The sequence below is a fragment of the Dendronephthya gigantea genome, unplaced genomic scaffold, assembly GCF_004324835.1.
Source record: "Dendronephthya gigantea isolate DGI-Jeju-01 unplaced genomic scaffold, DenGig_1.0 000007F, whole genome shotgun sequence".
Taxonomy (NCBI): Eukaryota; Metazoa; Cnidaria; class Anthozoa; order Malacalcyonacea; family Nephtheidae; genus Dendronephthya; species Dendronephthya gigantea.
In genome coordinates, this window is record NW_021163017.1 from 2,649,521 (window position 1) to 2,676,664 (window position 27,144).

At 35.3% G+C, this 27,144-nt stretch overlaps 2 protein-coding genes across 2 annotated transcripts; both read right to left on the reverse strand.

Moving 5' to 3' along the window:
• Positions 1–4,993: 4,993 nt before the first annotated feature.
• Positions 4,994–7,267, reverse strand: LOC114517303 (isoaspartyl peptidase/L-asparaginase-like). Its single transcript, XM_028536979.1, has 3 exons — positions 6,868–7,267; positions 5,740–5,912; positions 4,994–5,548 (listed from the first exon to the last, which is right to left on the reverse strand). Exons 1-3 carry the CDS (start codon positions 7,214–7,216, stop codon positions 5,363–5,365), a joined length of 708 nt encoding a protein of 235 aa, XP_028392780.1. The 5' UTR covers positions 7,217–7,267; the 3' UTR covers positions 4,994–5,362.
• Positions 7,268–20,715: 13,448 nt separating this feature from the next.
• LOC114517190 (isoaspartyl peptidase/L-asparaginase-like) lies at positions 20,716–24,661 on the reverse strand. Its single transcript, XM_028536848.1, has 6 exons — positions 24,634–24,661; positions 23,566–23,693; positions 22,084–22,234; positions 21,638–21,937; positions 21,190–21,362; positions 20,716–20,913 (listed from the first exon to the last, which is right to left on the reverse strand). Exons 1-6 carry the CDS (start codon positions 24,659–24,661, stop codon positions 20,716–20,718), a joined length of 978 nt encoding a protein of 325 aa, XP_028392649.1.
• Between the last annotated feature and the right edge of the window lie 2,483 nt (positions 24,662–27,144).

Consider the following 27,144-nt stretch of genomic DNA (forward strand, 5'->3'; position numbering starts at 1 on the left):
CTCGCCATTAGACTACAAGATCTTGTGCTGAACGGCTATGGTTATTTAATTTACTTTATCCTTTTCACGAAGTTCATAATGAAAAACGGTCATGGTAGGATTCGAACCGTCGATTTACCAGTTGGGAGATCATTGTCCTCGCCATTAGACTACAAGATCTTGTGCTGAACGGCTATGGTTATTTAATTTACTTTACCCTTTTCATGAAGTTCATAATGAAAACGTTTATAGTAGGATTCGAACCATCGATTTACCACTTGGGAGACCATTGTCTTCGCCACTAGATTACAAGATCTTGTGCTGAACGGCTGTGGTTATTTAGTTTACTTTACCCTTTTCATGAAGTTCATAATGAAAAACGGTTATAGTAGGATTCGAACCATCGATTTACCGCTTGGGAGACCACTGTCTTCAGCACTAGACTACAAAATCTTTTACTGAAAGGGAATGGTTATTTAATTTACTTTATCCTCTTCAAGAAGTTCGTAATGAAAACGGTTATGGTAGGATTCGAAACCCAAGTTTGGAAGCCGGGAGGGCATTGCTTCACCACTAGACCAACAGAACTTCTGGTGAAATACTACACTATTATATTTTATTAAACCTATTTTTGAGGGGTTGTACAAAAATTAATGATCTCAACGAGTTTATTTTGATGATCATTTATGTTCTTATCTAAAACGATCATAATTGTACCTTATATTCGTAGTTTAACCTAATATTAACCATTCGTATTAACGCTAAAATATCACAGGTATGGAATCCCTTGAGCAAAGGAGTATTACCTCACCATGAGCTGGTTATATATGGCCCAGGTGGCAGGTGAAGCTGATGGTCAGGGTGCGATTGATCAATGAAGTCAAGTCTGATTTCACAGTTCAAAAATTAAAATTTCAGGAAAATGGTATTTCATTTGGTAGATTCATTATAATTCATTATAGTTTAGACATTCACTTCTAATTTCACAGCTGAAATTAACTGTACTCCAATATCAGGCAACAGATATAAAATAACTCCACTCAGACTTAAGCTCCGTTAACATAAAAAATATTGTCATGTTTGCTCTAAATGGTAAGGTAGTTTTGGATATTTTGCAGACTGAATACCCTTTCAATATATCACATCCAAAATCACGCCTATTACAAGGTAAAAAAGAGCACGACGATTGTCTTCACCACCCCTAGACTATTTGCTCTTGGGATAAATGAGGGTACTTTTATTTTACGTAGACCTTTTTTTCAAGTTCCTAATGAAAAGATTCTTTTAATATTTTAATCCTTCCGCTTAAGACATGCGAGAAAGCCGACGAATACAGCGCCATAGTCAAACTTGCAGGAGGAGCCTCTCTCATCGAGACAGGAGAGCGAGAACCGATAGTTTAGCGTGTGCGCCAGTGGATGCGACTCCAAAAGCCGAAGGCTTAGTATATATGACATTGCTCTATGTGGTGATTGTGGGGTTATTATTCGTTCCTGCGACTGCGCGGGGATTTTTATTGTTTTCCAACAGCGTTTAATATGTTTAATCACCGTAAAGAGTCCTTTTTCACTTACTGCACTTACAATAAGCTAAAACAGGTTGATTTAGTTAAAAAATGATGTGAATAAATTTTTAATGCAATAATTTAATGCAATAGTGCCACTCATAGTGGGGGATAACCACGTGCACACATCACAAACGTAGATTAAAGATAGTACACGCACATGCACGACGCATGTCTGCAAATTTCTAATTAGCATAAAAAAAGAAAGTTTTTCAAGGATTAGGTACTAGAGCATCAGTGCTTGGTGTTAAAGGCTACATTTATTTATTTTACCCAAATCATTTTTCAAAGTCATAATGAAAATATATTCGTCTTATTGGAATCACCGACCTAAAAGACTGATAGGGCAATGCCATATACATTTGTGTAGTAAAGCTAAGCTTTCAATGGTATTCGGTTCTTCCAAAACAAGCAACAGTGTTTTTTTGCGGCTATCGTTGCGAATCGTTTATACTGTTGAAAATTTTATTATACCGCAGCATGATGATATAATTGAGGTTATATGAGCACATATCAAGAGACATAGAAAAATAACTCCGAATATAGTCATGTTCGCTTCATTTCACCCAACAAAATATCTCCGTCCTGTTCTTGTGAAATCTTTTGGTCTTCCGTGGCGGAATTTTCCAAAAGATTTGCCTCAGGCTCGGAGAACTGGTCTGCATCTCCGTGAAAAATTTTTCTCCAAAAGAAAGACATCACACTCATGTGGAATGCAAGTCTGAAGCCGATCACGACTACCATCAAACCTCGAAGTTGAACCGTTTTATCCGGAAAGCTGTTTTCGATGAGCGGAGCCACTTCAAGTGCCACATCAAGCATTATCGAGGCAAGTTTACATGCAACTTCGACAAAATTCAGCAAAAGGGAAAGCCAATAGATGATGAAATTGCAGTTTTGCATCATGCGCGTTTTCAAAGATGCTAGTGTGTTCTCTTCAACAACCGTTGCCTTTTGCCAGTGTACTTGTGGAAGATAATTGAAGAAGCAGACGAGGATGAATTTTTCTGGCAGCCAGAGCAGGACCAGAATTGATGTTAACACGCTAATCACACCTACGAACGAAGTATATTTTATTGTTTGAATATGCATGTAAGGTGTCCCAAAAAGCAACAACTTTTTGTGGCTTTTTGCAAAACAACTTTTTGTTTAGATTCCAATGCCTAAGCTAAATCTTTCACACTCGTTGGTTAGGCATGCTAAAAGGACATTAGAATTCCATCAAAGTTTTGTATAAGATATAGGGAACCTACTGGCAGCTAGATTTCAATGTATAATTTTCTCTTATATCGTGTTCATTTGACAGCTTTAAGTTCTGCTTACACTACACTGCTTTATATTTTACTTTCACCACACGTCTTGATAAAATGTAGTGCTAGTATTGATACCTGGGTCTTTTGTGGATTGCACGTGCAGGCGAATTGCGTAATAAACAACGGTCATAACAAGCAGAAATACCAGCGATCCAAACGTCCCTCTTTTTTAGATCTTCTTTACCTCGTTAAGTTTAAAACTTAACTTCTTTTGATTGCTCCAAATGATGAAAATGAAAAGGATCGAGGATATCAGGGACAATACAAGCCAAGCCAACACCCAGTGTTCTGGTTCGGAAGCAAAGAAATTTTGGCTGCAGTTTATGACAGAGGCGTGGTCAAAGAGGATGCACTGAGTGTCGTAGACGGAGAAAAATAGGATTGATACAAACAAAGGAATAGCCGTCAACACGAAAAGTACCTATATCAGAAAGATAGCATTACCTACAACTTTATAGGATCATTGAATTCCCAGGAAAACGAAGTAAAGACATGCCAGTTGACTTTTTATTTTTATTCTAGTTAAAATGACTCTTGTGACGATAATCACTTTTCATAATTATTCATACAAAAATGTTATCTTGCAAGATATAGGTGTTTATATTTGCTGGTATAAGTGCTTCAAATCGCAATCGGCGATATATATATATATACATAGACAATTGCTTATCACATTAGGCAAAATGAAATATTTGGCTTATTTATGTGTGCTGCATGGGTGCATTGCTGTCAGAAAACGATTGTTTTTATTTTTAGCCAAGCGAAAGACCAATATTGCTTTACTTTGTATAATTTTATAACATGTATAGCATTATCTTGAAGACTTGAGTGCATGATAATTATTCTGTATAATATTATAGTTTTGCTTAAACACAAAAGTTAATGTATATGATATTACGTTCAAATTAAGGGTCTTAATTTCGAGTGGAATACACATTTCAAATTCGAGGATGAAGCCTCAAGATGTATTAGGTAAATTGCATGGAAATTCCTGTGTTATTTACCTAGATATAGCGCAGGTATATATAACCCTACAGTTCAGTTTACAGCAAACTAGTCGATCTTGAAGCAATTCTCGTATAATTTTGTGCTTTAAAGCGGCAAACATTGTACAGAAAATTTAAAAATTTAAAAAATGCATGCGAATACCTTTATAAATGTGTCGATATGACTGAAAAAATCCGATCTTTTACGGAAGCCTTCACGATTCTCCACTTCGTCGTCTCGGTTCAAAACCTGGCTTTCCTGTGATTCCATCTTTAAAACAGTATCAGTCTGCTTATATTATATATACTTACACCTAAAAAAGCGACTCGAATATACCCTTTATAATATAATTTATACACATCGCTGTTATTATACTAATCATAACCATGCAATAAATGCAAACGATTATGCAGCTATTGTACATATATGAATACATGCATTCAATAACATCTTTCCTTGCAGAGAACCCCTGTCATGTTATTGTTATGTTCTAACTATTAAATATTTAACATTTTACATTAATATTTTACATTTGATGTCGATTATTGCCGATCCAGTAACGATACTCTTTAAAGCCTCGGTATAGGCTAATATAGCAGAATGGAAACAAACCTTCGCCGATTATTCCAGAGCAGCTATATTTGAAATTCCTTCTTTCTGAGTCCTGAACTGGCACAGAAGTGGCACACAATGAAAAAAATCATCCATATAAACACCCATTCAGAAATCAATAAAAAAATCTGTAATTAAACATGCATGAAGGGTAATGATTTCGCCATGCTGGCGTAAATTATTATGAACATAAATCTTTAACTTCAACCACAGTGTTACAGAGTATTTATCTACAGGCATAAGAATGTAAAGGAATAACCCCTTAACACAAGATATCCGCATAGTTCATCTATTTAGAAGAATTTGAGCGGGCAGTTAATTTTGTCTAGAAGCATCATCCGTCTGTTAGTATAAATACGGGGTGGGAACGAACTACGAAAAAAATTCCTCGTAAAATAGCGCTTGTGAACTCTTTTTGCCACGTGAATAGCTAATTTTTCTTCATTTAATTTTCTTCTACCAGATAAATACTTCCCTAATTGCATTTTGCCGTCATTTTAAATTTGCATTTCCCTGCCATGCCGGCATATATTCGTTCCCAATTCCTGTGCACTTTCTATGAACAAGCGATTCTGTTTTGTCTGACCTATTCGTCTACTTAGTTCAATCGTCCAGACAGTTTGTCTTGTCAGACGGGTAACCCGCGTTTCTAGTATAAACCAGGCCAATAAATACATGTTAGTATACACAGGAACAACTTTTCGATATGCAGTGCTTTTTAATAGAAAACATAGTCGTGGTAGAGTTAATAAAATTAGAGTGAGTTATACATATATAGCTGCCACTTCATTCACGGTGAGGCAAATTATAAAATTAGCCGCTTTGCAAAGCGAAAACGTGCAATATACGTGCAAACTAAACCCAGGACTAATACCATGCAGGTAAGTAATATATAGTTAACAACGTCCTACATTCCCATATTGTGATCAAAACCCTGTTCTGTTTCATTATTCTTGATGCTCACCCAACCCATCATAGCGGTGGTAAAAGCTTTTCCAAAATTTCCTTCTTTATCAATTGCAATAACACCTCCTACACCTGAGTCTTGGCCGAATTTCTTCTCCATCTTTCGCAACGCATTTTCTGCGGCGTCCTGTAGCGAAAAATGTGTCAATTTTTCAAAGAATGAATGTAGTTCTCAAATTTGGCCTTTCAAAAGTCGTTCTTTTTATATGCCAATTAACGCATCAAGAACAATAGATAAAAAAGAAATTCTGTTCAATGCGTTTTGCCTGTATGAGTATAAACTGGGTTATTCCCATAGTTTATGTTTCGTATCCAAACCTGAGCATTCCTCCCACTTTCCATCATATAAACGACCTCTCTTGCTAAGGTCATTTTCATCAAAAGCTCTCCCTGTCCAGATGTGGTTGCTGCTCCGTGTTCATTTGCATAACCCCCGCAGCCAACCATCGCTGCGTCACTCACACGACCTTTCAGGCTTCCGGGTATACCGCCTGGAATGGGAATAATGCTCATGTTGGAAGACTTTAACTGTTCATAATGTTTCAGCAACCAGTAACCAGTATGTGTTTGAATTGCCTATTGTTTTTTCATTTTAATTTTTTCATTTTTTAATATTTCCATATCTTAATTGGATATACATATCAATAGACCTTTTGCATTATAGACTACATTTTGATCTATGGAAGGAAATGCAATTAAATCATAACAACTAAAAAGAGTGTACTAAAATATGTAAAAATGCCAAGTTTGGTTTCAAAATGTTGTAAAATGCGGAAAATATAGCCTTGCAAAGTTTGCAAATTTGTATACTTTCTAAAACAAACGGAAATTGTTACCACATTTAGGCCAAAAATGGTAACAATTTCCGTTTGTCGTAAAAGAATATACCAATTTGCTAACTTAGCAAGGCTATATTCTCCGTATTTTAGAACATTTTGAAGCCAAACTTTGCATTTCTACTAATTTCAGTACGCTCTTTTCAGTTGTTGTAATTTAGTTGCATTTCCTTCCATAAATCAAAATTTAGTCTATAATACAAAATCGTCAAAAATGGAGATATCTTGTATTTATTATAATAGAAATTCCCCGAGTACATATATTTTTGTTCGCAAAATGAAATCACAACCTTGTAAAAGATTTAAAATGCTTTTGAAATCGTGCATGATATCCATTTAAATTTGAAAGATCGGATAATTATCTTCTAATATTTATCCCTGAATTCAATGATAGTAATTCAGTGCTAAATTTTAATTTCTGTTTTATATACTTAATTTGAAGTTATAAAATGACCTTGAAACGGCAAGGTAATTAGTTGTAACTGAACCTACATTAAGTTTGATCCTACAGACTTGTTTAGGCAGTAATGAAAGTGAAATTTATCTGAGAAATTCATGTTTTAACTATTTTAACTACTTTAACCATTTTTCTTATGTGCTCTAGAGATACCTGTTGACACTGCGCAAGCCAAACGACCAGAAGCATCTCTGGCAACAGCTGATACAGTATCACTGCCCAGGGCTCCTTTGGTCACTTTAGTCTCTTTGGTCTCTTTAGTCTCCTTAGTCTCTTTATTCTCAGGATCAGCCGAATCTGTTTCCTTCAAGCTTTCAGTTTCATACGCTGGACGTCCCAAGCGATGGCGTACGTAACCAGGAAAGTCGGAATAAGCAACACTTTTCAATCTTTCAGCACGTCGTGTGACCAGGTAATCTGGATCACAGGTGGGGAACCCATGTTCCGTGGCGTATTTTAAAGCACCTTCACCACTCAGGGCACAGTGATATGTGTCATTCATGATTTTCTTGGCAAGTGAGACAGGATGAGGGAAATGACGTCCAGATATTACTGCTCCTATATTGAAGTATAGAAACACGCAATAGCCTGTTTTGTAATATGTCAATAATTTTATGCAATAATCTGTAGCACAATTTCGAAAATGACCGCCGTTGACTGGTTTATTAGTCGGTATCTGAGAGAAAAAAGTAAACTTATCTAAATATATAAGACAGAGTCGAAGCTGTACCAGTGTTTAACGTGCTCCCATCCATGATCATTGCGTCACATTGAACTTCACCGTCATTATTCAATACTGATCCGTAACCAGCATTAAAATATACGCAGTCCTCCATAACACGTACTGCTTCCTCTACTGCGTCAATCGCGCTTCCGCCGTTCTAATAATTAAGGGTTAGAGATGTTGTAAGTGTTTTGTTCACTAATAAAAGCACGCGCTGACCATACAACGAGATATTGAAATTTCGAGTTCATTGTATATGGTCAGCAAGTGCGTTTATTTGTAAACAAAACACGAGCATAAAGTCTCTAACACAATCTGAGTTCATTGATTGCTGCATTGAAGATCCAAGCTTCGTTGTTGGACCACGATTTTCATGGGTTATTGCGAATAAATTATTCCCATGAACTGCATGTCGCCAGGCAACAAGAAACCACGTGATTGATTTTGACCAATCGCATGAGTAGATTTAGGCCAATGCACGAAGATTGTATATCAATGTATTTTATTGTATGATATCGAGTATTGGGAAGTTGGTAGTTATGGATTTAACTTGTGAAGTCCTAAAATGCTAACATAAAGGTGACTAATCTTGCCATGTATACGCATGTGTACGTTATTCGGTGCATGGTGTGTGAAAACAATGCAAAGAACTTAAGGGTTCCAAATAGGATTGATCGACATCTTGTCTTTATAAACAATCATTTCTCACACTTAATTCGATAACCAAATTGTGTGATGTAACTAATTTTAACATTACTCATCTTGTATGATATCGCAAAATTTGACAATAATTTTAACAAAGATCTGTCCACATAAATTTTTCATTTAGACAAGAACTTACCCTCAAAATCATATACCCATGTTCGGCAGCATTCTTCACCTCGTTCATATATTGGTTTAACTCAGTATTACTCCGCCACAACGGCCAGCTATAGGCGCCGCTCTGAACAATAATTTGTGGTTCTAAAAACAATTAACTAGTTCAATACGATATTCAGGTGAATATCCAAAATAAACATACGAGAGGATGCCAGGATGGAGGGGCATGGCTGACTCCCTCTCCCTAAAAATTGAATGCAGTAATGTTGGGCCAATTTTTATTCAATTCTACCAAAATTCGGGCTATTTTTACTGACGTCAGTTGTTTCAAACAGTCCACTTTCGGACAGAACTTTACATCTTTATTAATTATATTTGTTACGCTATATTCAATTTATCTTGATTACACTCTGATTCAACTGATTTGCTCTCGATAGGATCGGTGTTAATTTGTAATTTGATTCGGGACAGTTATAAAATATTAGGATAAGAACAAAAAGATTCAGTTTGATATTGAGCATTGCTTGTGTATGAAATGAAATGAAGTGCTGTGTCAAGCCGTAGAGACCCACTCTTCAGGTATTATAATCTTTATTTGTAATGTGTTAAGTTCTTTATTCACCAATCAATAATATAATGTAATCTAATCAAACGCAATCATTTTAGAATATATAAATAAATATTACGAAAATCTCTACGGTGTTGAGCGTGGTTTTGCCCATTGGAAACATCAGTGATAAGCCGGCAAAATTGTACTCGTTACTCAAGGAGATTTTTCTGAACTGAATTATTCGCACGTTTGTATGAATTTGTATGAATTATTCGCAGGTCCATTGCATAATGGCGAGCGACTTTGATTTCGCATTTGTGCATCGTGGGTGTAAATATCCGAGCGGAATTAGTATCCTCGCACGGTGCTCTGCACCGGCTCGGGGGTTATAAATTATGCGAATAGTATGTCATACCTGAGTGATGGAATGTCAAACGTTCTATTGGTAGAACTTGTTGTTTGTCTTCTCCTTGCGCCAATTTACTGTAAAAAAATAAAGCTACTGTGATTTCTGCTTCTATATTTCTCATGGAAGCGAGAATCGAGTGGTCTGCCATCGATATACAGGCGTGAAAATCAACAAAGGAAATTATCTACTTCATTGATCACCGACAATAGATCACCGGACATCGCCGATTAAATATTTTCCCCAATGATTTCCATTGCTTTCAAGATTTAGTAAATCTTGATGCAAATTACAGAGTTGTTTTTACGTCATTATACACGGCAGGGGCGCGTTTTGGCGCAATAAACCTTCAATATACACTAAAATACGTTTTTGATTATAGTATACAGCCAGCCATGCAACCGGGCTATTTTGTCCCACAGTGCCAATATCTTTTTGTTTGCTAATATACTGAGAGTCAAGACGAAGTACTGAAGACATAAATAATATATATATAGTATTTCAGAGCAGTTCATTAATTTGAGATTTTGAGAACTTTATATATATTGAGAGACAGGAACAAAACTTAATGGGATGGTTTATATAAATCTTGATCTCAACTATAACTTAAGATCAAGGCGCTTCAAAGTAAAAAATTCTACATAGCTACCGCTTTTCTATTTCCACTCTTGTTTTTTCAACTTCTTCCATGTTTTTAATCTCGATCTTCAAACCTTCCACTTTGATCCCAACCCGCAAAAATTCGTTTTCCAAGCGTTGTCTTATTCTACCGGACTCAAGATCTTCTAAAACTTCAAGAAACCTTTCTTCTGTTAAACAACGCAATTTAACTTGTAGTGATCCTTCTTCAACGTCCGGATCATCTTGGTCATCTCGATTATAACCAAAAACGATGTAAATAACATCTAGGACTAAAGCTCCTAGCGGTGAAATGCGCAGCAAAACGCCCAGTGTAATCTCGCCATCTTCTACTTCCACTTCCACTTCCACCACTGTATTGTCACTAGTGATTTTTAATGAAATGTTTAAAGGAGCAGGGAAACCCGCCATTACCAAGTTTCGGCTGAAATAAAGAAATTTGCACTAAATTAAAGAAGGTATGAAACCCATAAGCGTACGGGCTAGCGGGGCAAGTGCCGACCCGAAAAATTTCGAGAATTTACAAAATTGTAGGTATTTATTTACACCGGGTTGTGTTACAACCGAACGGTTGAGACAATGCCAAGCGAAAGTCGCCTTCCGCATTTTCGTGGATACTAGCTTGTCAATTATCACCTATGCGTATATCAAATAGCACGTCATAAATGAAGTTGTGAAGTTTTGAAAAATTATACATATCAATACTCATTTTAAGACGATTTTATCGCACAGACAAGTACATACAAAATTCGGCTTATACCCGCTTGGGATTAGCTATGCATAAGTGATCCTGTACTATAGTGGGTCGTGTGTAGCTAAAGCATAATGTTTGAGTACACACTGGCGGTCAAAAAGAACTGCTCAAATAAGAAACAAAAAGTTCGACGTCCGATATTTCTCGGTAAAGACCGAGCAAGCGAGGTTAATAAAAAGTTTATTATATGGCATAAATCATGTATTTGCACTTGAAACAAAAAAGAAATACATGAATTCGAGTCGAGTACTATAGTAACCTGGTATGCATTTGATAAAAACAAAAACAAAATAATTTATTGAATTACTTAGTTTAGGTAAACTCTCTGGAGATCGTCTCATTAATTTCAAAAGCAATTAAAGTTTTATTAATTTGTGCCTTCTCATTCAAAATTTCTCTGTTTTTCATCTCGTAAGGGATCGCCTGTAATGTTGGTTCATTACAGGAAAGTGCAGGTGCATTACAGGAATGTAACGGACCACTGAAAATTCTTCTCAGCCAATCATTGAGTTCCATTTCACAGGAAGTGACGCTTGCCATATAATAAAACACAATAATGAACCTATACTGCGCATGCCCAAGGTAATGCTTTTGCGATTAATATTTCAAACACCAACATATCTGAGGCGACAGTTGCAAGTATATCCTCCTTTAGCTCAATCAATCTAATTGTAAGAAACTGGCCCACAGATTCGTGAAAAAATACGTGAAATATAACAAAATTTAATACATGTTTTCGATCACTCTGTCACACGATCAGCACGAGTGAGGTCTGTTTTTATAAATATTATGCTCCTAACCTTTATAGCTTATGCTGTAGTCATTAAGACCTACTCTATATGAAATGATAAGAATAGATGTAGTCAGAAAGGCCTACTTCGAAATAATAAGAGCAATAATCGACGTATATATTAGAAATATATATTCTGTAACACATAAATGTTGGTGGATGGGCGTTCCCTGCCGATAGGGATATGAAACGCTAGTAATCTATCAAAACGAAACTAAAATATTAGCATTTTTTATAATCAGGTATGTTAAGAAATTGCGACATGTAAGCATACTGCACAGCACGAGTGAAGCCTGGTTTTCATACGCGGCTAAACCTGCATAAGTAAATCCTGTAGTCATAAAGGCCTACTCTATATCGCAGCGTGATTTACGATTACGATTACAAAAATTACTAATTTTGGGGGTATGGATTTTCTCCCATTCGGAGAAGCAATCCCCAGCAAATTTAACACGTAATTGTTTGTTGTTATTAAAACACTATTCCTACGCTAAAAGATAACTGAAATATATGCTTCAAAAACGTATTGTAGCTACATCTTACCAGAAATAATAAGAGCAATAATCGACGTATACTAAAGAAATATATATATATTCTGTCACATATATATAGATGTTGGCGGATGGGCGTTTCCTGCCTACAAAATGAAACGTTAGTACTCGATCAAAACGAAACTAAATTTTTAGCATTTTTTATAATCAGGTATGTTAAAAATTGGCGACAAGCAAGAATACTGTACAGCACGAGTGAAGCCTGTGTTTCATAAATATTATGCTACTAACGTTTATAGTAAATGCGGTAGTCATAAAGGCCTACTCTATATCGCATCGTGATTTACGATTACACAACGGCTATTTCCTGCAATACATTAAATCCGCAGTAGCTACATCAAATCATTAATTACTAATTTTGGAATTATGGAATTTTTCCCCTTTTGGAGAGGCAAACTCCAGCAAATTTAACACGTTCACTTCTTTGTTGTTATTGAAACACTATTCCTAGGCTAAAGGATAACTGAAATATATGCTTCAAAACCGTATTGTACACTTACCAGAAATAATAAGAGCAATAATCGACGTATACTATGGAAATATATATTCTGTCACATATATAGATGTTGGCGGATGGACGTTTCCTGCCGATAGGGATATGTAACGCTAGTCAGTACTCTATCAAAACGAAACTTATTAGCATTTTTCGTAAACAGATATGTTAAGAAATGGCGACATGCAAGCATATACTGCACAGCACGAGAAGCATACTGCACAGCACGAGTGAAGCCTGTTTTTCCTAAATATTATGCTCCTAACGTTTATAGTAAATGCTGTAGTCATAAAGGCCTACTCTGTAAATTATGGCAGCGTGATTTACCATTACAAAACGGCTATTTTCCGCAGTACATGAAATCCGCAGTAGTTACAGTCAAATCATCAATTACCAATTTTAGAATTATGTAATTTCTCCTCATATAAAGAAGCCATCTCCAGCAAATTTAACACGTTGTTTGTTGTTATTGAAATGCTATTTCTAGGCAAAAGGATAACTGAAATATATGCTTCAAAACCGTATTGTACACTTGCCAGAAATAATAAGAGCAATAATCGACGTATACTGTATAGAAATATATATATTCTGTTACATATGGATGTTGGTGAATGGACGTTCCCTGCCGATAAGTATATGAAACGTTAGTATTCTATGAAAACGAAACTTATTAGCATTTTTCATAATCAGGTATGTTAAGAAATGGCAACATGCAAGCATACTGCATGCACAGCACTAGTGAAGCCTGGTTTTCATAAATATTATGCTCCTAACGTTTACACTAAATGCTGTATAGTAAATATTATGCTCCTAACGTTTATACTAAATGATGTATAGTAAATATTATGCTCCTAATTACGTTTATAGCAAATCATTAATTGATACTAATTTTAGAATTATGAAATTTCTCCCCATATGGAGAAGCAATCTCGAGCAAATTTAACACGTTCACTTGTTAGTTGTTTTTGAATCACTATTCCTAGGCTAAAGGATAACTGAAAAATATATTCTGTTACATATTGATATTGGTGGATGAACGTTCCCTGCCGATGGGGATATGAAACGCTAGTACTCTATCAAAACGAAACTAAAATATTAGCATTTTTTATAATCAGGTATGTTAAGAAATGGCGACATGCAACCATACTGCACAGCACGAGTGAAGCCTGGTTTTCATGCGCGGCTAAACCTGTATAAGTAAATCCTGAAGTAATAAAGGCCTACTCTATATCGCAGCGTGATTAACGATCACGATTACAAAACGGCTATTTTCCGCAATACATCAAATCCGCAAGACATCAAATCATTAATAACTAATTTTGGAATTATGGAATTTCTCCCATTCGGAGAAGCAATCTCCAGCAAATCAACCACGTTGTAACCATGTTTGTTGTTATTGAAACACTTTTCCTAGGCTAAAGGATAACTGAAATAATTATATGCTTCAAAACCGTATTGTACACTTACCAGAAGTAAATAATAAGAGCAATAATCGACGTATACTATAGAAATATATATATTCTGTCACATATATAGATGTTGGCGGATGGGCGTTCCCTGCCGATAGGGATATGAAACGTTAGTACTCCATCAAAACGAAACTAAATTATTAGCATTTTTTATAATCTGGTATGTTAAGAAATGGCGACATGTAAGCATACTGTACAGCACGAGTGAAGCCTGTTTTTCATAAATACTATGTTCCTAACATTTATAGTAAATGCCGTGGTCATAAAGGCCTACTCTACATTGCATCGTTATTTACAATTACAAAACGGCTATTTTCTGCAATACATTAAATCCGCAGTAGCTACATCAAATCATTAATTACTAATTTTGAATTATTAAATTTTTCCCGTTTTGGAGAGGCAAACTCCAGCAAATTTAACATGTTCACTTCGTTGTTGTTATTGAAAAATTATTCCTAGGCTAAAGGATAACTGAAATATATGCCTCAAAACCGTATTGTACACTTACCAGAAAAAAGTAGGAGCAATAATCGACGTAGCCTGTGGAAATATATATTCTGTCACATATATATATAGATGTTGGTGGATGGACGTTTCGTGCCGATAGCGATATGAAACGCTAGTAGCTATGCTATGAAAACGAAACTTATTAGCATTTTTCGTAAACAGGTATGTTAAGAAATGGCGACATGCTAGCATACTGCACAGCACGAGTGAAGCCTGTTTTTCATAAAGATTATACTGCTAACGTTTATAGTTATCGCTGTCGTCATAAAGGCCTACTCTGTAAATTATAGTAACGTGATTTACGATTACAAAACGGCTATTTTCCGCAGTACATCAAATACGCAGTAGTTACAGTGAAATCATTAACTACTAATTTTAGAATTATGAAATTTCTCCCCACATGAAGAAGCAATCTCCAGCAAATTTAACACGTTGTTTGTTGTTATTGAAATGCTATTTCTAGGCAAAAGGATAACTGAAATATATGCTTCAAAACCGTATTGTACACTTGTCAGAAATAATAAGAGCAATAATCTACGTATACTGTAAAAATATATATATTCTGTTACATATAGATGTTGGTGAATGGACGTTTTCTGCCGATACGGATATGGAACGCTAGTATTCTATGAAAACGAAACTTATTAGCATTTTTCATAATCAGGTATGTTATGAAATGGCGACATGCAAGCATACTGCACAGCACGAGTGAAGCCTGGTTTTCATAAATATTATGCTCCTAACGTTTACACTAAATGCTGCATGTATAGTAAATATTGTGCTCCTAAAGTTTATACTAAATGCTGTATAGTAAATATTATGCTCCTAATTACCTTAATAGCAAATCATTAATTGATACTAATTTTAGAATTATGAAATTTCTCCCCATATGGAGAAGCAATCTCGAGCAAATTTAACACGTTCACTTGTTTGTTGTTTTTGAATCACTATTCTTAGGCTAAAGGATAACTGAAAAATATATTCTGTTACATATTGATATTGGTGGATGAACGTTCCCTGCCGATGGGGATATGAAACGCTAGTATTCTATCAAAACGAAACTAAAATATTAGCATTTTTTATAATCAGGTATGTTAAGAAATGGCGACATGCAACCATACTGCACAGCACGAGTGAAGCCTGGTTTTCATGCGCGGCTAAACCTGTATAAGTAAATCCTGAAGTAATACAGGCCTACTCTATATCGCAGCGTGATTAACGATCACGATTACAAAACGGCTATTTTCCGCAATACATCAAATCCGCAAGACATCAAATCATTAATAACTAATTTTGGAATTATGGAATTTCTCCCATTCGGAGAAGCAATCTCCAGCAAATCAACCACGTTGTAACCATGTTTGTTGTTATTGAAACACTTTTCCTAGGCTAAAGGATAACTGAAATAATTATATGCTTCAAAACCGTATTGTACACTTACCAGAAGTAAATAATAAGAGCAATAATCGACGTATACTATAGAAATATATATATTCTGTCACATATATAGATGTTGGCGGATGGGCGTTCCCTGCCGATAGGGATATGAAACGTTAGTACTCCATCAAAACGAAACTAAATTATTAGCATTTTTTATAATCTGGTATGTTAAGAAATGGCGACATGTAAGCATACTGTACAGCACGAGTGAAGCCTGTTTTTCATAAATACTATGTTCCTAACATTTATAGTAAATGCCGTGGTCATAAAGGCCTACTCTACATTGCATCGTTATTTACGATTACAAAACGGCTATTTTCTGCAATACATTAAATCCGCAGTAGCTACATCAAATCATTAATTACTAATTTTGAATTATTAAATTTTTCCCGTTTTGGAGAGGCAAACTCCAGCAAATTTAACATGTTCACTTCGTTGTTGTTATTGAAAAATTATTCCTAGGCTAAAGGATAACTGAAATATATGCCTCAAAACCGTATTGTACACTTACCAGAAAAAAATAGGAGCAATAATCGACGTAGCCTGTGGAAATATATATTCTGTCACATATATACATATATAGATGTTGGTGGATGGACGTTTCGTGCCGATAGCGATATGAAACGCTAGTAGCTATGCTATGAAAACGAAACTTATTAGCATTTTTCGTAAACAGGTATGTTAAGAAATGGCGACATGCTAGCATACTGCACAGCACGAGTGAAGCCTGTTTTTCATAAAGATTATACTGCTAACGTTTATAGTTATCGCTGTCGTCATAAAGGCCTACTCTGTAAATTATAGTAACGTGATTTACGATTACAAAACGGCTATTTTCCGCAGTACATCAAATACGCAGTAGTTACAGTGAAATCATTAACTACTAATTTTAGAATTATGAAATTTCTCCCCACATGAAGAAGCAATCTCCAGCAAATTTAACACGATGTTTGTTGTTATTGAAATGCTATTTCTAGGCAAAAGGATAACTGAAATATATGCTTCAAAACCGTATTGTACACTTGTCAGAAATAATAAGAGCAATAATCTACGTATACTGTAAAAATATATATATTCTGTTACATATAGATGTTGGTGAATGGACGTTTTCTGCCGATACGGATATGGAACGCTAGTATTCTATGAAAACGAAACTTATTAGCATTTTTCATAATCAGGTATGTTATGAAATGGCGACATGCAAGCATACTGCACAGCACGAGTGAAGCCTGGTTTTCATAAATATTATGCTCCTAACGTTTACACTAAATGCTGCATGTATAGTAAATATTGTGCTTCTAAAGTTTATACTAAATGCTGTATAGTAAATATTATGCTCCTAATTACCTTAATAGCAAATCATTAATTGATACTAATTTTAGAATTATGAAATTTCTCCCCATATGGAGAAGCAATCTCGAGCAAATTTAACACGTTCACTTGTTTGTTGTTTTTGAATCACTATTCTTAGGCTAAAGGATAACTGAAAAATATATTCTGTTACATATTGATATTGGTGGATGAACGTTCCCTGCCGATGGGGATATGAAACGCTAGTATTCTATCAAAACGAAACTAAAATATTAGCATTTTTTATAATCAGGTATGTTAAGAAATGGCGACATGCAACCATACTGCACAGCACGAGTGAAGCCTGGTTTTCATGCGCGGCTAAACCTGTATAAGTAAATCCTGAAGTAATACAGGCCTACTCTATATCGCAGCGTGATTAACGATCACGATTACAAAACGGCTATTTTCCGCAATACATCAAATCCGCAAGACATCAAATCATTAATAACTAATTTTGGAATTATGGAATTTCTCCCATTCGGAGAAGCAATCTCCAGCAAATCAACCACGTTGTAACCATGTTTGTTGTTATTGAAACACTTTTCCTAGGCTAAAGGATAACTGAAATAATTATATGCTTCAAAACCGTATTGTACACTTACCAGAAGTAAATAATAAGAGCAATAATCGACGTATACTATAGAAATATATATATTCTGTCACATATATAGATGTTGGCGGATGGGCGTTCCCTGCCGATAGGGATATGAAACGTTAGTACTCCATCAAACGAAACTAAATTATTAGCATTTTTTATAATCTGGTATGTTAAGAAATGGCGACATGTAAGCATACTGTACAGCACGAGTGAAGCCTGTTTTTCATAAATACTATGTTCCTAACATTTATAGTAAATGCCGTGGTCATAAAGGCCTACTCTACATTGCATCGTTATTTACGATTACAAAACGGCTATTTTCTGCAATACATTAAATCCGCAGTAGCTACATCAAATCATTAATTACTAATTTTGAATTATTAAATTTTTCCCGTTTTGGAGAGGCAAACTCCAGCAAATTTAACATGTTCACTTCGTTGTTGTTATTGAAAAATTATTCCTAGGCTAAAGGATAACTGAAATATATGCCTCAAAACCGTATTGTACACTTACCAGAAAAAAATAGGAGCAATAATCGACGTAGCCTGTGGAAATATATATTCTGTCACATATATATAGATGTTGGTGGATGGACGTTTCGTGCCGATAGCGATATGAAACGCTAGTAGCTATACTATGAAAACGAAACTTATTAGCATTTTTCGTAAACAGGTATGTTAAGAAATGGCGACATGCTAGCATACTGCACAGCACGAGTGAAGCCTGTTTTTCAAATATTATGTTCCTAACGTTTACAGTAAATCCTGTAGTCATAAAGGCCTACTCTATATGGCAGCGTGATTTACGATTACAAAATTTCCGAAGAACATCAAATCCGCAGTACATCAAATCATTAATATTAATATCATTACTAATTTTAGAATTGTGGAATTTCTCCCCATTTTGAGAAGCAATCTCCAGCAAATATAACACGTTCACTTGTTTGTTGTTATTGAAACGCTATTCCTAGGCTAAAGAATAACTGAAAAATATATTCTGTTACATATAGATAGCAATAATCGACGTAGCTATATACTACAGAAAAAAAAATATTCTGTTAACTTTTATGCTGGGGAGTTCCCTGCCGGTAGCGATATGAAACACTAGTGTTCCATCAAAACGAAACTTATCAGCCTTATTCCTAATGCAGGCATGTTAAAAAATGGGGACATGCATGATACTGCACAGCACGTGTAAAGCCTGGTTTTCATATGCTTCTAAACCTGTCGTAATTACTGCACTCATAAAGGCCTATGCTCTATAACGCTGCGTGATTTACGGTTACAAAACGGCTAAGACCAAATTTTGAAACTGTTTCCTAGAAAGCTTAAAGTTAATGCATTACTACATTTTTTGTTTTTATGTAAACATAATTAATTTCGATGCCATAGCAAGGCCAAGAAACAATGAATCGTTCATCTTTACCATATATAGATCTAACAGCGATATTGGCAATACAGTATATTACAGAATTAGACTGTGAGGTCGAGTTTTAGTGTCTATGAATTTTGAATACAAATTATGAAAAATACAGTCAGATTGTAAAACAGTCACAGCCTTAATAAAAAAATCCATAACATGCCCAGCGTTCTATTCAAAAACCTTTAGTTATACTTGATATGATTGGTTGTTTTTTTTTTATTAATACATTGCACTGTAGAAATACGCGTAAATTAAATTGTAAAGAAAATATCGAATTCATATACCAGCTAGGGTGAAGAACATTAAAACAGGCCCTGAGTAAATGTTAAGGGTGGTGCCGCATCCGCAGTAGATCAAATGTACGCTAGATTTACTAGCCTACATACTCATGTCGATTCGCCACTCATTAGCAGCTACTCATTTTGGAATTTCTCGATCCACATTCGGAGAGGGAATCTCTAGCCAACCTCGTATCGAGGGTCTTTCCTGTAGCAAGTTTAACTTAAAAAGTCGATAATCGAATTGATGATAGGTGTTGGAATTTAAAGCCTTTTACCCTAACTGAAGTGATTTCGAATTAAGAAATAGAAAATATTTTCCGTGTTTCTATACAGTTATATGTTCTGAGCCTGTAAAATAGCCACACATTCAGTACAAAGTTTCGATAAACGGTCAGGCTAAATTAAATGCCAACCTGGGGCCGGTTGTATAAAAACGTCGTTAACGTTTACTGTGATTAGCACTAATCACTGTAGTTAAATCTTTAACTATAATTAGTTAACTACACGACTTAACTGCGTTGCACAAAACGTAGTTAGTCGGATGATTAACTAATCACGTAGTTAACTTGCGTGGAGCTTGCCTAGGGTTGTTAAACAGTGAAATAGCATGAAGTATCTCGAAATTATTGACCGCTGTTATTGATTTTGAACAAGACTGTGGACTCCTATTTACAAAATTTCACCGTATTTTGATCTGAAATGCCTTTAAAAAAAATGCAATAAAACAAGGAAAAAGTTCAAAATAATTCAACGAAAAAAGGCGCTCTTAATATAAAAAGATCCTTTTGAGTCAAACCACCGGTTTCAATTGAAAATGAAGATGGCTAATCTTTGCTAGGATCGTAATTTGGCATCGACACGTCTCCCGAAGCAAAAATATACTGTGTTGCTGCCCAAATGAAAAAAAATAAAAGTATATTGAAAGTTTACAAGCTTCGACAGGGCCTTTTCTGAGTTGATAACGCTTGACAACATTGGTATGTGTTGATTTTAATGTTTAACTGCAGTTAGCGCGTGCAAATTTTCTATAAGTATGCAGTGCTTTTAATAGAAAAATTAGTTCTGATAGAATTCATATAATTAAAGTGGGTTACTGTGAAGTATAATTACTGTGAAAATGTGAAATCAAACATTGTGAAAATGTTAATTGCAAAGAGCTATAAAGGTGCTATAATTAGCGTGTTGTTGTAATGTCAGGTACTAGTTTACAACGTCCTAACTTCCATTTGGGGATTCAAGCCATTAGCTATTGTATCGATATCGCCATTCACGCTTGCCCAACCCATATAATCAGTGGTGCAAGCCTTTCCAACATTTCCATCTTTATCAATCGCAATAACACCTCCTAAACCTGATTGTTCAAATTGATCCCGCATCTTTCGCAAAGCATTTTCTGCAGCTTCCTGTAGGGAACGAATGTATTCATAAAATTAGGTATTGGATTTATCAAGAGTATTAACGTTAATTTCCATGCATGAAGTATTGAATTTATTAACAATATTAACATTCTCTTGCATCAAATTTGGCCTTTAGTAAGATAGCGAGCACTTTCAAAAGTCGCTCTTTTTGCACCAAACGTATATATTACGGATAAAATAATGGATAAAGGACATTTCGCTCATTGCGTTTTGCCTACAAGTAGAGAGGGTTATTCCCTGGTTTATGTTTCGTGTCCAAACCTGAGCATTCATCCCACTTTCCATCATATAAACGACCTCTCTTGCTAAGGTCATTTTCATCAAAATCTCTCCCTGTCCAGATGTGGTTGCCGCTCCGTGTTCATTTGCATAACCCCCGCAGCCAACCATCGCTGCGTCACTCACACGACCTTTCAGACTTCCTGCTATACCGCCTGGAAATAGAAAAACGCCAAAGTTAGAAGACCTTATGTTGCAGCAACCAATAACCAGTATGCTTTTAAACTGCTTGTTGGAATATCGGTTTACACTTTCGTTAATTATTTTACTTTACTCTTACAAATATTTCAAACGAATATTTCCCCCTCTGGGATATAGCCTATATACTTATCAATCGTCAAAGCATGCATTGCTTTTGAAATCGTGATATATTCCTTTTATATAGGCACTATATATCAATTCGTTTTATATAGGAACCGTTTACAGATACCTGTTGACACTGCGCAAGCCAAACGACCATTGGCATCTCTGGCAACAGCTGATACGGTATCTGTTGGATTCACTGGAAGTCCCAAGCGAACGCGAACGTAATTCATAAAGTCCGAATACCTTTTTTGCAAATTTCTTTGACGTTGTGTGATCAGTTGATTCGGACCACAGGTGGGGAATCCTTGTTCTATGGCGTAGTTCAAAGCACCTTCACCGCTCAGGGCACAGTGATGTGTATCGTTCATGATTTTCTTAGCAAGAGAGACAGGATTACGAAAATAACGTCCAGATATTACTGCTCCTATTAAATCACAGAAAGAATCTAAGAAAATTTGAATGTTTTACTATCTAGGGGTGCGTTTTTCAATTCAACCTATACTTGAAATATTCTTCAGCAGTACAGTTTTATAGTGGAAATGAACGCCGTTTGCAAGGTTGTAGCTGTACCAGTGTTTAACGTGCTTCCGTCCATGATCATTGCGTTACATTCAACTTCGCCGTCGTTGTTCAATGTTGATCCGTACCCAGCATTAAAATATTCGTTGTCCTCCAAAACACGGACTGCTGCTTCTACTGCATCAACTGCGCTTCCACCGTCCTAATAAAGTATTGTTCACTGTATGGGGTACATTCAGTGTATGGGATTTGGTACTTGCAGTCATATATAAGCAACTAGTGTGGCATTAACTTGTGAAGTCCTGAAATGCTGACATGAAGGTGACGAAGTAGGTATTGATTCTGTAGGTATTGCATGAGTGGTGTGTTAAATCAAAACCAAAGAATGATCGCAAATTGTAGTTTGACATCTATATGTCTTCATAAATAATTGTTCCCCTGCATTTCCACACTAAATTTGATAATACGATCTCGTTCAGTATAACACAAATTTTAACAATATGCATGGACTGACAAAACCACAGTTATTAGAATATACATGGTTTGGAGACTAGATGGAAGTACAATACAACTCATTATCTATGTTATTGTCCAGGTTTATGCAAAAAATGGTTCCTTATCCGTCACATGTCTATTGTATTTTAGCCCAACTAACCAATAGCAATGGCTTGGCTTAGCTCCTCAACCGTGACTTAAACAACATGTTAATTCAGACCTTACTATTGGTTTACTTGTTCAAAATACAATAGACACGTGACGAATAAGGAACATTTTTTTGCATAAATGTTCCCCGACATAGATAATGAGTTGTATTGTACTTTTATGAAGTCTCCAAACCATGTATATTCTATTAACTGTGACAAAACTGATATACAGTTTTTTAAGACTTATATAAGTCTTTTTATTGATATAACCTTCTCCCCTTTAATTAACTTCCTTCTCCTTGAAAGCGTATGCACCTCAAGTTTAGGTCAGTGTAGGATTATTTAGCAAATAAAGGGCCAGAAATGCTCTGATTGATGGATTTAGCATGCAAAGCATTTATGATTCAAATGTCTGCTTTTGGTCTGACATCTATGCCCGACAGTAGTTCATAAAATTAGGAAATTTCGCTTACATTATTTGCAGCAAAGCACATCGCTTAACACTACAACTAACTCATTGCGACTATTTCAGTGAACGATGTTATAATATCCCAACAAATTTCGATGTATTTAGATGAATGGATAATCCCATTGAATATATAGCTAGACTAGCTTTGTTCCGCAAATGTGGTAAATCGATTTATACCTATAGTCATTGAGAAAGACGCTTTGAATACAACTACCAGAGTGCTAAAGAGCTCGTCTAATTTCGTGGTGTTGACAGAGACGTGAGTTCGTGTACAAAATCTTCGACGATCTCCGTAGCAAAGTTTACAACACGATGCACGAATTACTGGAAGAATATTACACAGTCACATGGTGCCCGACAATCCTCCATATTTTTATTATGATTATGGATAAAGAAGATAACATTTTGATAAGAACATACCCTCAAAATTCTATGTCCTTCTCCGGCCGAATCCTTTATTATTTCCATATATTCCACTTCCGAAATATCACTCCACAACTCCGGCAAATCCCGGCAAAATGCGCTGCCCTGAACAATAATTTGTAATGCTGAAAACAATAAACTATATTAGTACGATATTTAGGGTGCACATATCCAGAATAAGAATAATGGGCCTTTGAATGTAGAAAACATAGAATCTAGAATATAGGTACTTCTCAGTTTCTGGTGAGGGAGATCATTACCAGAAATTTGCGACATGATAATTTGCATTTTATACTAATTTGCATTTAACTTTCAGCATAATGGCCTTCAACTTTTACTATTAAATACATATAGTAAATACACAAAATCTAAAAATGCCGTTGACCTAGATCTTGCCCACTGTTTGCCGACCTCTGGATCAATAAAACAGCCGTTTCCCAACGTTTTAATGATCGAATTACTTACCTTAGGTATTTCTACGTTCGGCCAAATGATTGTGAACAAATGGGTATATAGCCTTCGTATTATTCAAGTTACAGATGAGACTGATAGTATTTTTTAAAGTGATTGCAGTAAAAATCCGAGCCGTACAGAAAAGTTTATACGCAAATACGAAAGACAATATCTTTCACAATTTTTTTGGTATATTACACGTCAATTTATCAACTATCTGAATCGAAATATTCGAATCGATGTGAGCGATTTTAAAAGTTCGTGGACAGAACACGGACAAAACTTTGAGCAATATATCTTTAAATTTGGCAGAATGCAGAAATGCCCAAGCTAAAAAATTCTGTCACCAAAACGTTTCTAAACAGGTGCTCTACCGATCTAGAGGTCGGCAAACAGTGGGCAAGGTCTAGGGCAACGGCATTTTTAAGTTTTGTATAATTACCTAATGTATTTTATAGTAAAAGTTGAAGGCCATTATGCTGAAAGTTAAATGCAAATTAGTATACATGCAAATTATCATGTCGCAAATTTCTGGTAATGATAATCAGAATGCTCGAAAGCCATTTCTCAAATGCTGATAAGTGATAAATGCATGCAAATACCATGTCACACCTGCAACATCTTGTCCTGGAATTGCCATGATTGTACACTCTGATTTACTGTAGAAAAATAGAGCATACTGTATTATCTGCTTTTCTATTAATTTGTGTTATTTTTCACAAGGGAAGCGAGAATCGACTTTTCTGTATAATGTAGAGTAGCGTTGCCGGCCAGACTAAAGATTGGATGCATAGCGAGACAACTTGGACTCAATATTTTACAGCTATTTCTGAATAGAAAAATATTTTTTTATAAACTCAAATCAAAAATAAATTCCGTATTGCTATCCTCCTGACTATATCTGCACTTGTTTTTTCTACTTTTTTCTTGTTTTCAATCTCGACCTTCAAACCTTCAACTTTGATCCCAACCTGCAGAAATTTGTTTTCCAAACGTTGTTTTAATTTATTTCTCCGGATTCATAATCTTGTAAAATTTCAAGAAATCTCATTTCTGTTAAACAAAGCAATTTAACATGACTCGTAAGCGCCGGGTTTTGGAGTGCCAGTAGTTTGTTGGCAAATTTCGTACTCGAAAGTGGCGTTCGTTCACCCCCCCGGATATTTCAAAATGGAGCCGAACCATTTATATTGATAACAATCATGAAAAGTGCAGTTTTTTACTTCAAACAGTTCGTCCCCACTTTGAAATATTATTTTGGGGGGATGAATCCCTCTAGTCGCTTGCTAATTAAGCATGGGCAGGAAGCGATGCGCATGCAATGACGAATCGCTTACGCTTTTTAGTCAGAAGAGAGACATCTGGTTGTTAATCTACGATCGACTGGTTTTAAACAACTACGAGTTTTGGCTGATGGCGTAAGCAAACAACGCGCGAGAATGACGAATTTCGTAGTCGTAGTCGCTGCTAAAACTCCCGGCTAATGTCTCGCGAAAGTGGTTTTCCGCGTTTTGTGGATGCTAGTTGTCTATTAAATACTTATGTATAAATTATTTCAAATAACACGTCATAAATTTAGTTGTGAAGTTTCGACTCAATTGTATTTGCTATATGGCGAGAGTGACACATAAATTATTGTCCATGACCACGTAGTAACATTGTTCATGCATGTCACCATTGAATTTTTATTGTCTTTTACACCCTAAACAAAAGTTAATAAAAGACAGTGGAGATTTTTAATGTTCAGGACCTAAACTAGAAGTTACTATCGCAAGGGGAGTGCTGCCATGCGCAAAAAGAATTTTGTACAAACAAGGATCGATGATTAACAAAGACACTGTTACTGAACATGCTGAATTTCATCCTGTTATTTGCCTTTTGGTTGCTTTTACACGACAAAATTCCCTTTGACAATTTTTTCTCCTGTTGTATGTAAAGTAGATTAGTTATGAATGTATTTTATAATTCGCTTTACTGAGCAACCATATTGTTTTGAACTTGAATACGCTCAATCACATGCATCAAGATGAGAAATTTGTCAAAGACAAAGAGTATTTGACCGTGCAAAAGCAGCTTTAATCAAGTCAACTAGACCAGCAAGCGTTATAAAACAATTCAACATGAATCATGTTGAATTGTTTTTATTTGAATGATTGCTCTGATGAAGGCTTGCAGTTTACAGCCGAAATTTAAGTTGTATTTAAAGGATTTTACCGCTTTAAACTTGGAATGTTTTTAACTAGATCAGTTTCAAAACTTAAATATTTTATCATGTACTCTACTGATTGCCAGAATAACAGCATATACATATATTCAATTTAGTTTCAAGTGGGATTTGTTTAGAGGTTGCTTCAACAACAATTTAACCTTTGGCAGATAACGGTTTGTCATCAGGCTTCAAGTTGTATCCTGCTTGGAATTAAATTGGATTATATGTAGAATTCAGATTTTGTTCTTGTTGTTTTAGCTGGGGTAGAAAATAATTTGTACTATAGAAAAAAATAGTTTCTAGCTAGTGGGATTTTTTAAGAGGTTTTTTACTTTTATTTTAACAACAATCATTAGCATATAACTGTTTGTCATCAGGCTTCAAGTATTATTCAATTACATAGAATTCAGATTTTCTTCTTTTAGTTCAGGTTGTTTTACTTGGGGTAAAAAATAATTTGTGCTGTTGGAATATAGCTGTTCTGTTTTCAATACGAACTGAAATATATGTTTATTTTTTATTATGTCCACACTTTGGTTGTCTCCATTGGACCAATCCTGTGGTCATTTGTGTAAAACTCTTAACTTCTAAATTGTAGTAACTCCAAAATTCACAATTCTTTTTAGCTAATTTCTTTCATAACTATACTTATACATAACTGTTCTTTATACCACTGGCTTCGACTCTACCTTTCTGATGTTAAACAAAGTAACAAAGTAGACAAAAGTAGCTATAGTATTGTTACCATTAATTGAAAATCAAAACAACACATGCTAAGCACTTTTGCAACATGTTATTAAATTAAAATAAAATTATATTTGGTACTATATGCATATACAAAAGGATAAAACGATATAGAAATTATTACATGCAATTGATTCCAAATGTGGTATGCCTCAAACTAATAGTGAAAA

Excerpts from the sequence above, each read along its gene's own strand:
- LOC114517190 (XM_028536848.1), bottom strand. The coding sequence starts at position 24,661 with ATGGCAATTCCAGGACAAGATGTTGCAG. Across the intron at positions 23,694-24,633 it reads TCCAGGACAAGATGTTGCAG|CATTACAAATTATTGTTCAG; the intron begins GTGTGACATGGT and ends TATTGTTTTCAG. Across the intron at positions 22,235-23,565 it reads AAGGACATAGAATTTTGAGG|GACGGTGGAAGCGCAGTTGA; the intron begins GTATGTTCTTAT and ends ATACTTTATTAG.
- LOC114517303 (XM_028536979.1), bottom strand. The coding sequence starts at position 7,216 with ATGAATGACACATATCACTGTGCCCTGAGTGGTGAAGGTGCTTTAAAA. Across the intron at positions 5,913-6,867 it reads GGCTTGCGCAGTGTCAACAG|GCGGTATACCCGGAAGCCTG; the intron begins GTATCTCTAGAG and ends TTCCCATTCCAG. Across the intron at positions 5,549-5,739 it reads AAAGTGGGAGGAATGCTCAG|GACGCCGCAGAAAATGCGTT; the intron begins GTTTGGATACGA and ends TTTTCGCTACAG.